Source organism: Lepisma saccharinum, chromosome 7 (assembly GCF_977018435.1).
Source record: "Lepisma saccharinum chromosome 7, izLepSacc3.1, whole genome shotgun sequence".
In the NCBI taxonomy this organism is placed as follows: Eukaryota; Metazoa; Arthropoda; class Insecta; order Zygentoma; family Lepismatidae; genus Lepisma; species Lepisma saccharinum.
This window is the reverse complement of record NC_139235.1, coordinates 15,309,219-15,324,422: the sequence shown is the minus strand read 5'-3', so window position 1 is coordinate 15,324,422 and position 15,204 is coordinate 15,309,219. Positions and strand designations below refer to the sequence as shown.

Below are 15,204 nucleotides of genomic sequence, written 5' to 3'. Positions count from 1 at the left end.
TTCAGCATATAAGATGATCCTCACAGACAAAATTGCGTAGTTTGACTGTGGATAACATGAAGAAAGATTGTTGCCTATCTATACGGCGAAGAGTGGATTTTACTAGCAAATTTCCAATGGTAAGTTCTGCCATCGCCTTAGGGTTAGGCAACACACATAACGTCAGTGGCGTCTCGTCCCTTGGGGCTTCCGGGGCTTAGCCCCTAAAGAAAAACGGACGTATTCACGTAATTATCAATCACTATAACGCATAACTATCACACAGTCTCTTAAAAGGCGATTTTTACCCACGTAAATTCATCGTCTGTTGCAATGGATACGACAGCGCTCCTAGCGGCATTGATGTCAATTATCGTTTTCCGGGGCACGTCGCAAAGGAAGGCGTGACCTACACCCATCTACGCTACTGTGAAGGTCACATGCTAGCAGAAAGAGAAGGGGAGATGGCAATGGATTTGAGTGCTGATTCGGGGCTATTTCCGTGGCGTCGCGTTCGATCTCGCGTGTTGTACTATAGTGTTGTGGTGGCTTTCATTCGCTATGTTTGAGTGAGTTTGGCAGGGTTGATGTTCGAACACAAATTGATGAAGGACATAGGCTGTCAATTACAAGACACAATGAATTTGTCCGGAAAAATAGGCATATATTAAATAGAATTATCGATTGCTTAAAATTCTGTCGTCGACATGAACTTGCTCTACGAGGACATAATTAAAGAGAACAATCTTTAAACAGAGGCATCTTCCCAGATTTACGTATTATCCCTTCATTGAAGAGGGAAAACTAAAGAGGGAACTTCGTGTTCTTTATTGTAGTGAAAAGTTGAAAAACATAAACTCTATCAGTAGATTGCATTCATTTTTTATTTAAAATTATTTAGAGGGTACCTTTTCAGAAACAGTAAAAATGACAAACATAGTTTTAATAACTCCAGTGGCAACAGCTGAATCTGAACGATGTTTCAGCACATTGAAGCGTATTAAAACTGCTTAAGAAATGCAATGGGACAAGACAGACCAAATGCCTTGGCACTTGCTTACAATAGAGAAAGAATACATTTCAAACAGAGGGCTTCAACGAAAAAGTAATTACAAAATTTGCTGAGCAGAAGAACAGGAGTCAACGTTCGTAGAAAGGTATGTTTCACAACAATACCTAGCCTCCCCGATGGCGCAGTGGTAGCGTCGTTGCCTTGTAATCAAGGGGTCCCGGGTTCGATACCCGGTGGAGGCACATAGTGGTTCGGATCCCACTTTAAACTGTAGGTCCAGTCCCGATTAGCCTTACTGTGCACAAAGTGGACTTAAAACACCAAATCAACCAACCACAACAATACCTGTTTCTTTTGTAATCATGTGAATTGTCATTATATTTTAAATTCTTTAAAAAATAAGTCCAGTTTTGTAGTCTAGAAGAAAAAAATACCTATTTTTTGTAATTCATGTGAATTGTCATTATATTTTAAATTCTTTAAAAAATAAGCCCGGCCAAATTTGAGGCCACGAGACGCCACTGCATAACGTTATGCAAGATAGTGCGTATTTCAGGACATAAGTGTCCCATTTTCATTGCCGGTGACTTACCTAGTATTTTTTTCAGGTATTTTGAACAATTTTAAGTTTTCTGTAAAAGTCTACTTCAGGATTTTTCGAGCCTAACTTAAGATTTCTAGGATCTATTTTAGGGTTGTTCGAACTTCTTGTAGAATTTTATTTTAGGAAAATAAATGCATACTTTTTAGAACCTAAAAATCCAAGGTGTACTTAGCAACGTAGAGTTAGGCAATACAAATAACCTTACGCTTTGCAGGAAAGCGAATATTTCAGGATATAGGTGTCTCATTTTTATTGCTGCTGACCGTACAAGTTTTAAAAACCTATTTAAACTATGTTGAAAATAAGCATATTTTAAAAAAAGAAAAAATATTCAAAATAATTTTGTGTTTATTGCTATGTTATTAGAAATAGAAAGTTATGCATATTTTACTTTGAAACTAGAATTTCGTGTATGTGTGTGGGTGTAAATTGAATTTTGTACTCCTCAAATCAAAAACGTTCCTGCGCCATTAATGAGAGATATAAGGAGAACAGTTGGCACCGAGGTTCGAACCTAAGACATTTTGCATTACAATCAATAACTGTAACCAATACACCACGTCTTTAGCCTTCAATGGTACAACAGTTTTCAATATCCTGCGTTCAATTATTTTAATGTCTACTCATGGAATGTTAATACTTAAAAATGTATACTTGCAGTAAATAATCTTCAAGGGGTGCAAATTGTAATGTATGGAGGAATGCGCTTGCCTTTGGGTCAAAATGATTGTCGTCCTTGTAGAAATACCAGAGAACGGAGTCGTTGCTGTAGGAAATCGTGTAGGTGGACACCCACTGGCGTCGCTTGGTGTCCCCGCGTCCTTTTGTCAACACCCCCGTTATCAATCTGGGCGGACCTAAGTCGAACTGCAGCCACTGGTGCTCTGTGGGTAAAATAAATATTGTTAGCTTATCTGAAAGCAAGTTCTTTTTACTTATCTATTCAAATAATGAACATATACCTAACAGTATACGAGTGCATTCATAAAGAGACACACACACACAGAAACGTATTTATATACATGAGATAATAAAGTAAAGTAATTATAACATAACAATAACAGAAATTAAATTTATATTTTTATCTTCTACCATTTAATCCAAATAATAAATGGTTTCACAATTTACAAAACTTCAAAAAATATAGTTTTATGTGCAAGCTCACACAACATAAACTTTATTAATAAAATGTTCCCGTTACTTTCAAGCCATTTCTTGAACGAGGTGTGTATAAGTTAATAACAATAATAATGACTATGAATTTCAGTACACTAAAATGTAAAAAATATGGAAAACAGTTGTGATGGATGTCTCTCCATATTTGTATAACAACAGCAATAAAAATGATTATAGGCATAATAATAATGGTTTACTTTTATAAGTTTATAATAGTTATTGAAAAATAAAGTCTATAACTGTTGTAATAATAATTAGCATTATTATTAATATTATTAATTCTACTAATCAAGCTTTATTAATGACCTGACGTCCGTACAACATTTATTTGGCGACGGGCATAGGTGTTAGAATAGCTAAAAACACTGTCCAATTCACATTTCATCTCAACAAAGAGCCCATTTTCGCTAATATTAAGAGATTACTAGTACTTGTTTTTGATAATTTTTATTTGTACTAGTCAATTTTTTATCAACGGCCTGTGCTTCCCCCACAAAAATTATCTGGTTGTCTGAAAATATGTCCATGAATAAATCAGGTATCGAACACAGAATCCAATCTTAAGAAGAAAGACAACTTTTAAGTTCAATTTATCCAGGTTATTAATTTCTCAAATTTGTAGAAAGAAGCTTACTGTTAGAATGCCTGGCGCACCATGACCTGTGGGTGTTGATGTGAGCGTCGTCAGGGTCACAGGAGTTCCTTCGCACCCAAGAAGGGTGGCTGCTGGCCGACATTTTAGTGTATGGTGGTCCGCTGATTATTTCGTTGCATTCTGAAAGATAAACAAAAGTACAGGGTTACTCAAAAAATAAATTCACTTTGAAATTATTGTAATTTGTGTTATTATTGAGATTTAAGAATGGAGGAAACCCCCGGAAAGAGCCCCCCGTCTCCACCCGCATACTTTCAGGGGAATGCGCTCTTGTCCCGTTTTCGTTGTCCTTTATTGTTTCATTTTGGGCTATACAGGGTGATTCAGAATTCCTACTACATACTTCTAGGGGTTGTAGAGGGGACTTAGTAGATCAAGTTTTGATAAGGAACCCGGAAACGTACCGGTTTGGTACTACACAGATGACAAGATCACATAATTTCACATCTCCCGCTTTACCTGCGTCACTGCAAGAGCTGCTCGATGTGGCGACCCTGAAGTTCATTGCAAGTTTGCATACACATGCTCAAAAATACTTGGTGTGTGCTGAATCGTGTCTACTTCAGTCATAACTCGTGCAATCAGGTCTTCCTCCGACATTACAGGAGCCTCATAAACAAGGCTCTTCATGTGGCCCCATACGAAAAAGTCTAGAGGAGTTAGATCCGGTGATTGTGGTGGCCAAAGAGTTGGTCCAGGCAACTTCGTTTTGCAGGCCGAAATTCTCTCACGTCCTCGCCGCACCCTTCCATAATAACTAACAAGGTGCCTCCCATAAATCGTGCATTGTAGAATCAAGTGCCTTCTCCGTTCGGTCGAATTGAAATTATGAACTTCGAAACTTTGTTCTCGCCTCTCGAGTAATTCTGTTAAGCGATTTTTTCTAAATTCGATGTGATTAATATAAGTTGCAATTTTTCACGTCCATGCAGAAAAATTCAAGCAGAATTCACGCATAATTTCCAGAGCCAATAATTCACGCAGAATTCCCGGATTTCAAGGGATTTCCGATGAGTAGCCACCCTGAGTAGTAATAGCAGGTTTTTAATTTTCTTCAGACATCTGCATAACAGATATATTCCTATGTGCTAAACTTTTTTTTTTTAAATCAGAAATGCAAACTATGAATCTCTGTAAACGACTTTCTTTGTTTCCTCATTTCAAAATTTGTATGATTTAAATATTACAAATTGTGGCATATGAAGAAAATATCGAAGGACACACTTCAAATGTCGGTGAAATTGCGGGGAAGGGCACCAAACCACAATCCTGCCTACGGCGCAAAAATGTCTATAGACCGTCTCAACCTTAAAAGTCAGTATGGAAGTAAATGGAGTACTTCCCTCTCTCTCTAATACACGAGTTTTCCCAATAGCTCTGTCCTTCTCTACTACCGCTGCGTTGCCAGATGTTACAAAATTTACAAAATGTAAAAGTCATAAATTTCAAACAGTGAAATCATTGTCCTGTAGAGTTTTTTATGCTCTATTTAAGGACGGCATTATAGAACCTGTCATAAGTTAATGTGATCTGAAATTTCCATAATTATGCAATTTTTTTGTAGTAAATGCTTCAAAAGCCATAAATATCAAACCTCTTGAACAACTTCGCCAGTTTTTTTTTTCTAAGGGATCTCTGGTGTTTGCAGATATGATATTCTTCGCCTGAGTGAATGAATTTGCTTACGAGGAGAGTGTACATTGGCTATTTTGTATAAATCATCAGACCGTAACACGAAAAAGTTGGTTAGCGAGAAACTTTTTGGTTTGTCGCGATACACATGCAGACCAAGCGAGAAAAGTGTTGACCATTGTTTGGAAGTTATTTTTAGAATGCATTGTTACTCCACAGTACCTTTATTTATTGCACAATCGTAGTTTGTTTATGCGGGCTGTCTCGCGTATCAAATTCGTTGCGCGCCACCGAGGTTACAATTCAGTTGCAGGCAGGTGCCCCGGTTCGTAGTGCATTGTGCTGTGTGATAATTGTGGATTGCATGTGAGTTATATATTTCGTTTAATAATGGATAGAGAAGCAAGCTAGAAAAAGACGCTAAAACTTCGAGGTGAAGAACGCATAATAGTTATGCGCGTGCTAAATCATTTTTTAAAGTCAATGAATATCAGCAAGGCGGTTATGACAACGGCTGATGTTACGGAGTGTTCTGAACGTCTTATATACAAAATATGAAAGGAAGAAACCGAAGGTCCTCTCAGAACACCGGCAAAAAAGAAGTTGAAAAGAATGGTAAAACAGAATAATGCCAGAACGAGAAAATAAATGGAACCGGGTCCATCTAGAGAAACAGATTTTTTGGAGGATGTGACGTCATTACCAGACGAGGACAGTAATTACGCTTAAAGGCACGTGAGCACACTTTATTACTTTATTTCCAGTAAAAAATAAATCTTAATGTTTGTTTTCGCATTTATTTAATTCTGTTTATGTAAAGGATACAGCATTCAACGAAAGAAGTAACAATAGTTGCGTGTATTACACATATAATGCAAATGTAAAATAATAAATAGTTACGTCGAAATATAAACATTTACATGAAAATCTTGAGGTAACTATAGTTCTTCCAAAAATACATCAAATACGTAGATCTTGAAGATTTCCTATACGATATTAAGGAAATAAATTTGTCGGAATCATTAGCGATTAACAGCGACTCGATGCGCCTCCGTTTTTTGATCTGGCAACGCCGCGCTCCATTTAACCAATACTGACTTTTAAGGTTGAGACGCTCTATAGTGCTGGAGAAGAGAAAGAGATAAAGAAATGGAAAAGCTAGAGAGAGAAAGACTAGGAGAAATAGAAAATGAGAGAGAGAGAGAGTAGAGAAGACAAGGTGAGAAAGATAAGAGAGGAAGGGAGAGTGAGAGGAAAATAGAGAATTCAGAGCGGAGAGAGAAAATGTAATTATAAAGAAAAAGAGAAGCGACAGAGGGAGAGAGAGAAACAAAGAAAATAGAAAAGCGAGAGGCAAAGGAAAAATACATTTAGAAGTAAACGAAGCAGAAAAAGAGAGAGACAGTATCGAAATATGTAGCAAAATATCGATGGAGAGAAAGAATAACGAAGAAGCTGACAGAAAATGGGGGCAATAACACAGAAAAAGAAATGTTTATGAAGAGAGGAAGGGTATAGGTGTAGTATGTCTCCACATTGGAAGAATGTATGTGTGATATGTATGTATGTTTCAAGTTCTTTATTTCTGTATATTTTCTCCACTTTACGTTCTTGTTAACCACGTTAGGTAAAGTTAGGTTAGGTTAGGTAAGGCTAGGTAAGGGAAACAAAAAAAAACAAGATGTGTATGTTTTATTTACCTTACCTAACCTAACCTAACCTACCGTGGTTCACAGTAACGTATCGAGAGGAAGAAAACACAAATAAATAGGTACTAAAGCTGAGAAATGGTAGAAAGCTAGAAAGAAGATACAAGGAAATACATAGACAAAAAGTTTGAAAATTTTGAATGTGATTTAAAGAAAATTTTTGCATTATCTACAGGGTGTCCCGCAAGTCTGGAACCATTGGAGAAGAACAAAACAAGTTCATGTCAGGAACTTATTATTGTACAACACAGTTCAACACAAAGCCCCCACCAGCAAAATAACTTGGATTCGCTCCTCCTTAGTCAGTGCCATAGTTTACCTGTAACAGAAAAAAGGTAATATGAACAATACCTATGGTTCCAAACGTATGGCCCGGTACATTAAGACAAGGGAGGGAGGAAGGAAATGCACGCAATTTTACATTATTCCAAGTGGGGGAAGGGGTGAAGCGACGCCCCCCTCGATCCCCCCTGCGAACGCCCATGAGTTCTTATGATGAACACAATGACAAACCAAGCTGATCAGTAGTGGAAACTTTCTTTCCAGAAAAAAACAAAAAAACTAAAACTATCACGGATCCTTCACATGCAACCACGAATAAAAATATAATTACTGTGACCGAAATGAAATTAGGTGTGAAATATATAATTTTTGCCGACTCTCAAATTCCGGGGGGGGGACGTGGCTCCCTTGCCCCTCCCTTGTCCATGGAAAGGGCTCTGAGCCTGCGCTACGAAAAGTTGTATAATCGATGATTATTTATGTACTACTTGTGATAATATGCTAAAAAAAAACAAATCGAGAAGTTTACTTTTCGTCAACTGAATCTAACTTCCTTTTTTTGTTATTCAAAAAATATTCAATTCTTTATCTATTTAACATTAATATCCTTGCCAGGGCAGTTGTTTTTATACACATTTTGACATGTAAGCTATTATATCTCTGTTTTTATTCAGTATTCTTACCTATTGATTCGATAATAAAAATACAATAGTTTATTTTCATACTTTTAATGTTTTAATTTCATATAGGGTAAAGACCCCGAATATGAGGATAGGCACCTAAAATGAGACCCCCATGTATCTCGTAAACAAAGAGCTGCACCCTAGTGGAAAGAAGCTGAAACACAAGGAGGAATCGTGCCATAGCATTGGAAGTCACATGAGCTCCTTGTGTGTATAGTTGGTTTCGCAGCGAATGTGAAAAAGAATGCGTGCTCGTGGAAATTTTGCTGCAGTTTGGAAATTAGCTGCTGAAAATGAATAAGGTAATTTCTTACTGATCCCGTTTTTACTGTGTTTCGTAGTGGTGAGTGTGTGTGTTATACCATGTAATTAGTTGCTAGTTTTCGTCCACTTGTAAGAGAGATAGCGTTGTTCATTTGTTTACCCTGCGAAGGTCCTATTATGAGACCTGGAAGAGGTTCAATATATGAGACCGGTCTCATAATTGGACTACCATGATAATGAAGGGTCTCCTATTAGGAGTCACAAAATATATCCAATATTTTACGTTGATTTTCATCATTGGTTTTCATAATTTGGGAGTTACGTTGCAATTATGTTACCAAGAACCGTGCTTCTGGTTTTAGACGGTCACTACTCCCACGTAAGAAATATAGCAGTGATTGAAAAAGCGAAAGAACACAATGTTTCTATTATCTGTTTACCGCCACACTCGACGCATAAAATGCAGCTTCTAGACATAGGTTTCATGTTTCCCTTCAAAACATTTTTTCGCGCAAGAAGTTGAAACATGGTTGCGTCAGAATCCAGGAAAACCACTAAAAATAACTAAAATTGCCAGAATATTGTCAGGTGCATACAACAAAGCTGCTACTATGGAAACATCTGTTAATGCATTTCGAAAGACTGGTTTATTCCCTTGTAATAGATACATTTTTCGTGATGAAGATTTTGCAATACACTCTGTAAGCTATAAAAAAGAAAAGCGGAATGTGACAGGTCAGTCAGGTGAACTACCCAAAAGTTACGTGGATCCCCAACCAAGCTGCAGCAGGTTAGGCCAACTTGAACAGGAACAGGAGCCTGAAAGCAGTCCTATACAGGCTACGCAGTCTTCAACAGTACCACCCCCTGATGACGATGCCATTGTAATGCCAGAAGACATTGAGCCACTGCCCACACTAGACAGCCCATCTCTTACCAACTCCGGGAAATCTCGCGTAGTGAATCAACCAGTAGTTATAACAACAACACCATACATATAAAGACTTGCAGATAATTCGAAGAAATGTAAGAAGGAAGTGAAGAAGAACCTGTTTGGAGGGGTGTTACAAGCACTCACAGCAGGTAGCCTACTGAGGTCCAGAAAAAGCAGCAATCAGATTACTCGCGTTCTACTTCACGTAAGAAGAGGAAGGTTGTATCAAAGAAATGTGAAGAATCCACAGATGAGTCGGAAGAATCCTTCTCATTAGCAGAATCGTCTGACAGTTTAGAATTAGATGAAGATAAAGATGATACAGAATGTGTATTTTGTGTTTCATCTTATTCCAAAGATCAATGTGGTGAAGAGTGGGTAAAGTGCACACGTTGTTACAAGTGGGCTCATGCTCATTGTGGTGCAGATGACACATTTGTGTGTCCGATGTGCAAAAATCAAAAGTAAACGCATTATGAACTTCGTTTCTACCAGGTAGCTACTTCATGTGTAACACAATGTAGGTCTTTTCACAGTTTCATTTGAAGTGAACCAATTTTGGTAACAACAGGACAGCTACTAGGATAGCATAGAAGGAACATTTTGTTTTGTATTTTTAGCATGGTAAAAATAGTCAGTTTGTTTTTTAGAATAGCCTAATCTTTTTAAACATGGTGTAAAAATAATATCGTTTCACTTATAGTTGGGTAAGAAAATAACTTAGTTCATTTATTTAAAAAATAATTTAGTTCAAAGATTCAAATGATTTATATAACCCAAACAAGGTCGGGGTCTCTTATTCGGTACCCCCTGTAAAAATAGGTCGGTCAGTAGCACTTGTGTTAATTTTTTTGTTTATAATTTATGATTGTTACTTTTTTTTTATATTCCAATACCTTGTATCGTGAAATAGACTCCCTACAAATTATATTTTTTTAAAAAAATAAATCCTTTATGTTTTAATTAACAAGTAAATCGAATTCTACCAAAAGGGTCTCATATTCGGGGTCTTTACCCTAATTATTTTAAGTATTATATTATTATTATTATTTCTGAGACTTTGGTTCGGACCCCCCTCCGAAATATATTTCTAGATACGTGCCTGATATGGAAGGGTCTTTAGTACTCATGACTGGAGACTCACTATATTTTTAATATTCCGTATATATTCTACTCTTCTATTTACTGTGACATAACTCAGCTGTTTGTATGAAAATTCTAACTAGAAAGATACTACACCTCTGTGCTGTTAATTGTAGACCAAACTTTAACCTATTCATGTAATAATAACTATTAATAATATATCTATTATTATTTAGTAATAAAAATTAACCCCCTACTCTTCCGTCTTATTATTATTATTATTATTATTTTTATATCACGTGAAACTCTTCGAGGACTCTTCCCGATATATGTTCTGAATAAGTGTCTACTAAATTTGTAAGTTTGTTTTAAGCAATTTACAGGTTTCTATGCATTTTATTTTTTACATGGCAAGTAGACAACCACTGTTGCTTACTTTTGCTATTGCTACCCAAACCCAACAATGGACAGTACAATTACAAATTAGAAATGTGAAGAGAATTAGTCCTGGTAGTTTGATAAAGCACCGATAGATGGCAGCAAGAATACATTTTCAAATTTTCTCTCTCAGACGCAGCTTGTAGCAATGCAGCTGAAGTAAGTTCTAATGTATTTCGGAAAAAAAGTGATAATAACTTTTCAAAATAAGCAAAATGTTGTGACAGATATAAACAGGTTTTACCAAAATCTTCCAAGAACCTTAACCGATTTGCATATGTTGAAATGTAAAAGTAAAAAAACCAAACATTTTGTTCAGTACGGTGTAATTCCATCAAATGGGCCTTCTTAGAACTGAATGTTACGTTGTATTCACAAGAACTACAAATGTAATGTAACAGTACATTAAAATGAAACATTTCTGGGCGAACAATTTCGAACTTTGAAATACAGGCAAGAAACTGTTCCGAGTATCTTCATTTTGAAACGGACACCTTAATGTTTCCGTATTTTAAGGAGAGTCACGGAACCAAAAGTTCGTGTTAGGTAGAACACTCTTCCAGCTTTATTGTTGTGAAAATAATTTAAATAATCTTATATTTGAATAAAATATGTACCTACAGTCCCTAAGATTCCCCGAAGTGTTCGTATTTCGGGAAGATGGAAGTTAAAATTTTCAGCGTAGTGTCTCTTGGTTGATTGATTGATTGATTTGTTGTTTTAAGTCCACTTTATAAACAGATAGACTAATCGGGACTGGGCCTACAGTTTAAAGTAGGATATGAACTACTATGTGCCTCCACCGAGTATCGAACCCGGGACCACTATGTGGTCGACGATATTACCACTATGCCATCGGGTAGGCAGTAGTGCCCCTTGGTTTTTCAACAGGAACTTCAGGTGAATGTTTAGGAATGTACCTAAAACAAAGGCCACGGACACTTCCTTGTTTCTCGACATTCTTTTCTGTGGTTTACAGGGTGATTCATAAGTCTGTGAAACATTTTACAATTTTTCTACAGATAAACGAAATCTGACAGTGATAATTCTGATGCCGATAGAACGATAAACTCTCCAAATTTTTTGTACAAATGCTGATGCGGCAGATATCTAACCGATACGGCTATTTCGTCCCACACAAATATTAGCATATCACTGTCGATCCGCAGTGATACGGTTGTGAAGATCCTGATTAGCGGGTGCAAAAGAGACTGTATACTTCTGAGTGTATCCTCGTCTCAACCAACACTCTTTTATCCTTTGCCATACTTTGTACGGAATAGAAATTTTCTGGAAGAAATCATAGCGGACAAGGTTCTTGCGTATTCCAACACATAAAACGCCTACTCACGTTTATTTGGCGCCATATTTGCTACTACTGCTCCCAAGCAGCAAACCATGGTAACTATACAATCGTGCGGTTTCCTACAAAAACTTTTGAAAGTTTGTAGTTTTATTTTCGTCTGAATTACCACTATCCTTTAACACTTTGTCTTTATTGAATTTCTAAAATGATTCGTGGACTTTATTACCTCTCTTTCGGGCAAAAGCTGGAACGTGCCGCCACACTCGTGTGAAACAAAATTTCCTTCCTGGCAGCAGTGGCATTACAGTAACGGATAGGCTGTTTAACAATCTTTTTCTTTCGAGCAGGCCTCATCTCCACGAAGGTATCAACTCGGGGCAAGCCCCTGCACCTACCGACCTGTTGGGGGAGATGAGTCAAGATAAAGCCTTTCCTGCTCCCCCCGAAATAAGCAATAGTTAGGCTGAAGAGTTCGGTGAACTACACGATCTCTAACTACGCACAATTACAATTACACAGACCATGCACAGCCTGTTCTGTGGTTCTCCCTCTTTGTGTACTGGTTAACTGTAAGAATCTATGAAGCTTGTATATTTTAAGATAGATTAATATTCATTTAGCCTCCTTTATCAATTTACTGTCTTTCCTACGATAAATGTATTTACTTATCGTTTTCCTATACACTTCTCATCTTTATTTCATAATCACTTGTCTTGTTGCTAAATTTTACACTTTTCAGTCCTGTACTGCCATCTGTCATCACATTGCGGAAACTTTCCTTTTTTCCTATGTATTGCGTTCGTAACAGTTGAATTACGGTGTGGGTATTAGTTTTATTTGGCAATAACTATTGCGCGTGTAAATGTACAGTGGAATCGATGAGTATTACCGTACAAATTGTCCATGACTATTTTCGTTAATTTTTCTCTTACGTCCTATATGTTTCTAAGCGATGGATTCTTATATATGCTGATGCAGAAGTTGTCAACAGCGTGTTTTGAGTTTTCTTTTAATTCTTGAAGCTCTTATTGGGTCAAATAAAGTGCACGAACATGGTGATTGACAATTTGCACGGTAATACTCATGGATTCCACTGTACAATAGCGGTAAAAAGTATTCAGGGAAAGCGTTCTTTTAAAATATTTTTGGTCGTACTTAAGCAGGAAGTCCACAGGGGTTAAGATTCACTGATGGAACGCTGTTAAATGCTGAAAGAAGGGGGGGGGATGATCTTAATGTCCCCTTTTGCCAGTCCATTTACCCTCCGTCGTCACCCATTGAGGGAGAATTTGCCAGAGCAACCACTGGAAGCCGAAATGGATTATGGGACCTTGCACCCCCTCCTCGTGGCTGGATATTGAAAGTTAAATCTCTCAGTCGCCCGGGCTTACACTTTCATGGGAGCTTAATCTACAGCGAATGAGTCATCTATCTTCTTCCGCATTTGACTTGGAATTTCCCCCGAGAAAGACAAGGGTCTCGTACCCTTAGAAAAATAAAACTGGGTAAAGAATCAACGGGAGCTTAGAATACCCGAGAAAACCTAGAACGTCTGAGGAAAATAATAATAGTGGAATCTGCATTAAGTTCACAGCAGCAGTGGTTGCATATTTCTAGATTAAAAGGGGGCGTCGTTGTGGCTTCTTCCCGTCCCTAGCCGAAGATTACTTTGTCGCTCTTACTTCAGCGCCACCTAGCGGAACTTTTCTCCACCTCCTCTGGCAGAGTCCACAAGTTATAAAGATTTAAGAAGAAGATGAAGATTTATGACAGCAGAGGCTTAGCAAGTTTCCGGCGATGTGGTAAGAGAAGATTCCGAGTAGTCTGTGCCACGTTGTTCGAATTCTGTCGGCTACATCCGCCCAACGCACGCCACAGAATATAAACAAGATTTTCAGCTCGTTTTATAATCTTCAAGCTGTCACAGAATATCTTCTTCCATCTTAATATTCTTTTCGGCTTGTGCGCGTACTTTTTCGCAGATTCTTATGCCAAAAAGCTTGTAAATATACGTGGATTCGGTTAGGGTAAATATGGGTCACGAGGTCTCCTGTGGTGGAACAAGAAGGAATATAGTCTTGAGAACGGAATGAAGAATTGAAAATGTTAAATTCAAAATATTTCTGTAAGATTCAGATCATTTGATTGTTTCTGTGTAGAGTCTTAAAATGTTTCTCGCCTGTATTATAGTTTTTGCATTATAAAATTTGAAAAACAACATCTTTGCTTTCAAAATATCAATAATTAAAAAAGACTGCCAATCAACAGTGCTTCAGACAATTAAAATGACCTTAACCGAATCGGAGGGAAATATGATTTATCATCAATTGTTAATTTAAAAATTATATAATATAACCTTATGAAGTTTTACTGTTTGCCCACACTGTATATTTAGAGCACAATATATAATATTGACGCCAATGCGCGGCAGTAAATTTAACTTGGCTTTAGACGGAAGCATATCCTTTAACATTTTTGCTAGCATAAATGCTATATAAATGCTTCCAAAAATCTTACAGAAGAAGCATTACAGCGGAAGCATTTCCTGTAACTTTTCGGCTAGCTTTTGCGATTACAATGTAAACATACAGCATGAATGGCACGTCGAGTTACACCGTCTATGCTGAGTGCACGGTGTTTGCAATTGAAATAACTAAAATATTCTTTCATACCTGTACAGTAAACGTTGTAAAGCATGTATTTAAGCAGCGCCATTGTTTTGTACCTAATAACGTTTTGTAGGAAACGTCATTCCTCTCGGTTGAATAGTTATCGACTTTTAAAAATGTGAAGTGATACATTGTTTACATCTCACTTGGCCGCCATTACAACTGCGCTCGTGATCTAGAGGCCGCTTCTGATTGGTTACGCTACGAAAAATGATACGGACCGAGCCTATCAGTATGGTATCTGAAATGCCATAAGATTTCTCGCTTTACACGGTAGCATTTTGGTCATGGCATAAATGTTGAGAAAAATGCTAAGGAAAATGCTTTTTCTAAAGCGAGCCTAAGAGATAAGAAATCTGAACATATTTATTCGTAAATTTAAAGAAACTTTAGGATCAGATCCTTGATTTGCTAGCAAGTCCAACTTCCTCTTCGGTTATTTGTGCAGTTGTTGAGATTCAGGGTTCAAATGTTGGAATATGAACTCGTTTCTTTTACGATCATCATAAACATATATATTTTTTTATTTCTACAGTTAAATGAAGGATGTCAGTTTTCCGAGGAGGGTCGAGTAGATCCCCCCCCCCCGTCCCACATGCTTTTGCTCTTTCTTAACGTTTCCTACTTCTTAAAAATAGCAACAATCCGTAGCCTGGAGCAAGATATGACAGTCATTAAATAGTATCAAGTCTCTCTCCCCTGCTCTGGATTGAATATTTAGCGTGGGTGGGGGAGCGGAGAAATCCGATCTTCGTTGTTTACACTTAGCTCCCCCTAT

General features: G+C 37.3%; 1 protein-coding gene across 3 annotated transcripts in view; it reads right to left on the bottom strand.

Moving 5' to 3' along the window:
- LOC145990145 (lactadherin-like) overlaps positions 1-15,204 on the bottom strand; it is a 299,516-nt gene that overhangs the window by 14,071 nt on the left and 270,241 nt on the right. For all 3 annotated transcript variants that reach the window (XM_083125812.1, XM_083125810.1, XM_083125811.1), the window contains exons 7-8: positions 3,406-3,546; positions 2,307-2,479 (exon numbers count right to left, since the gene is read on the bottom strand). In XM_083125812.1, coding sequence (XP_082981938.1) covers positions 2,307-2,479; positions 3,406-3,546 — 314 coding nt within the window. The remainder of the gene's footprint in view (positions 1-2,306; positions 2,480-3,405; positions 3,547-15,204) is intronic.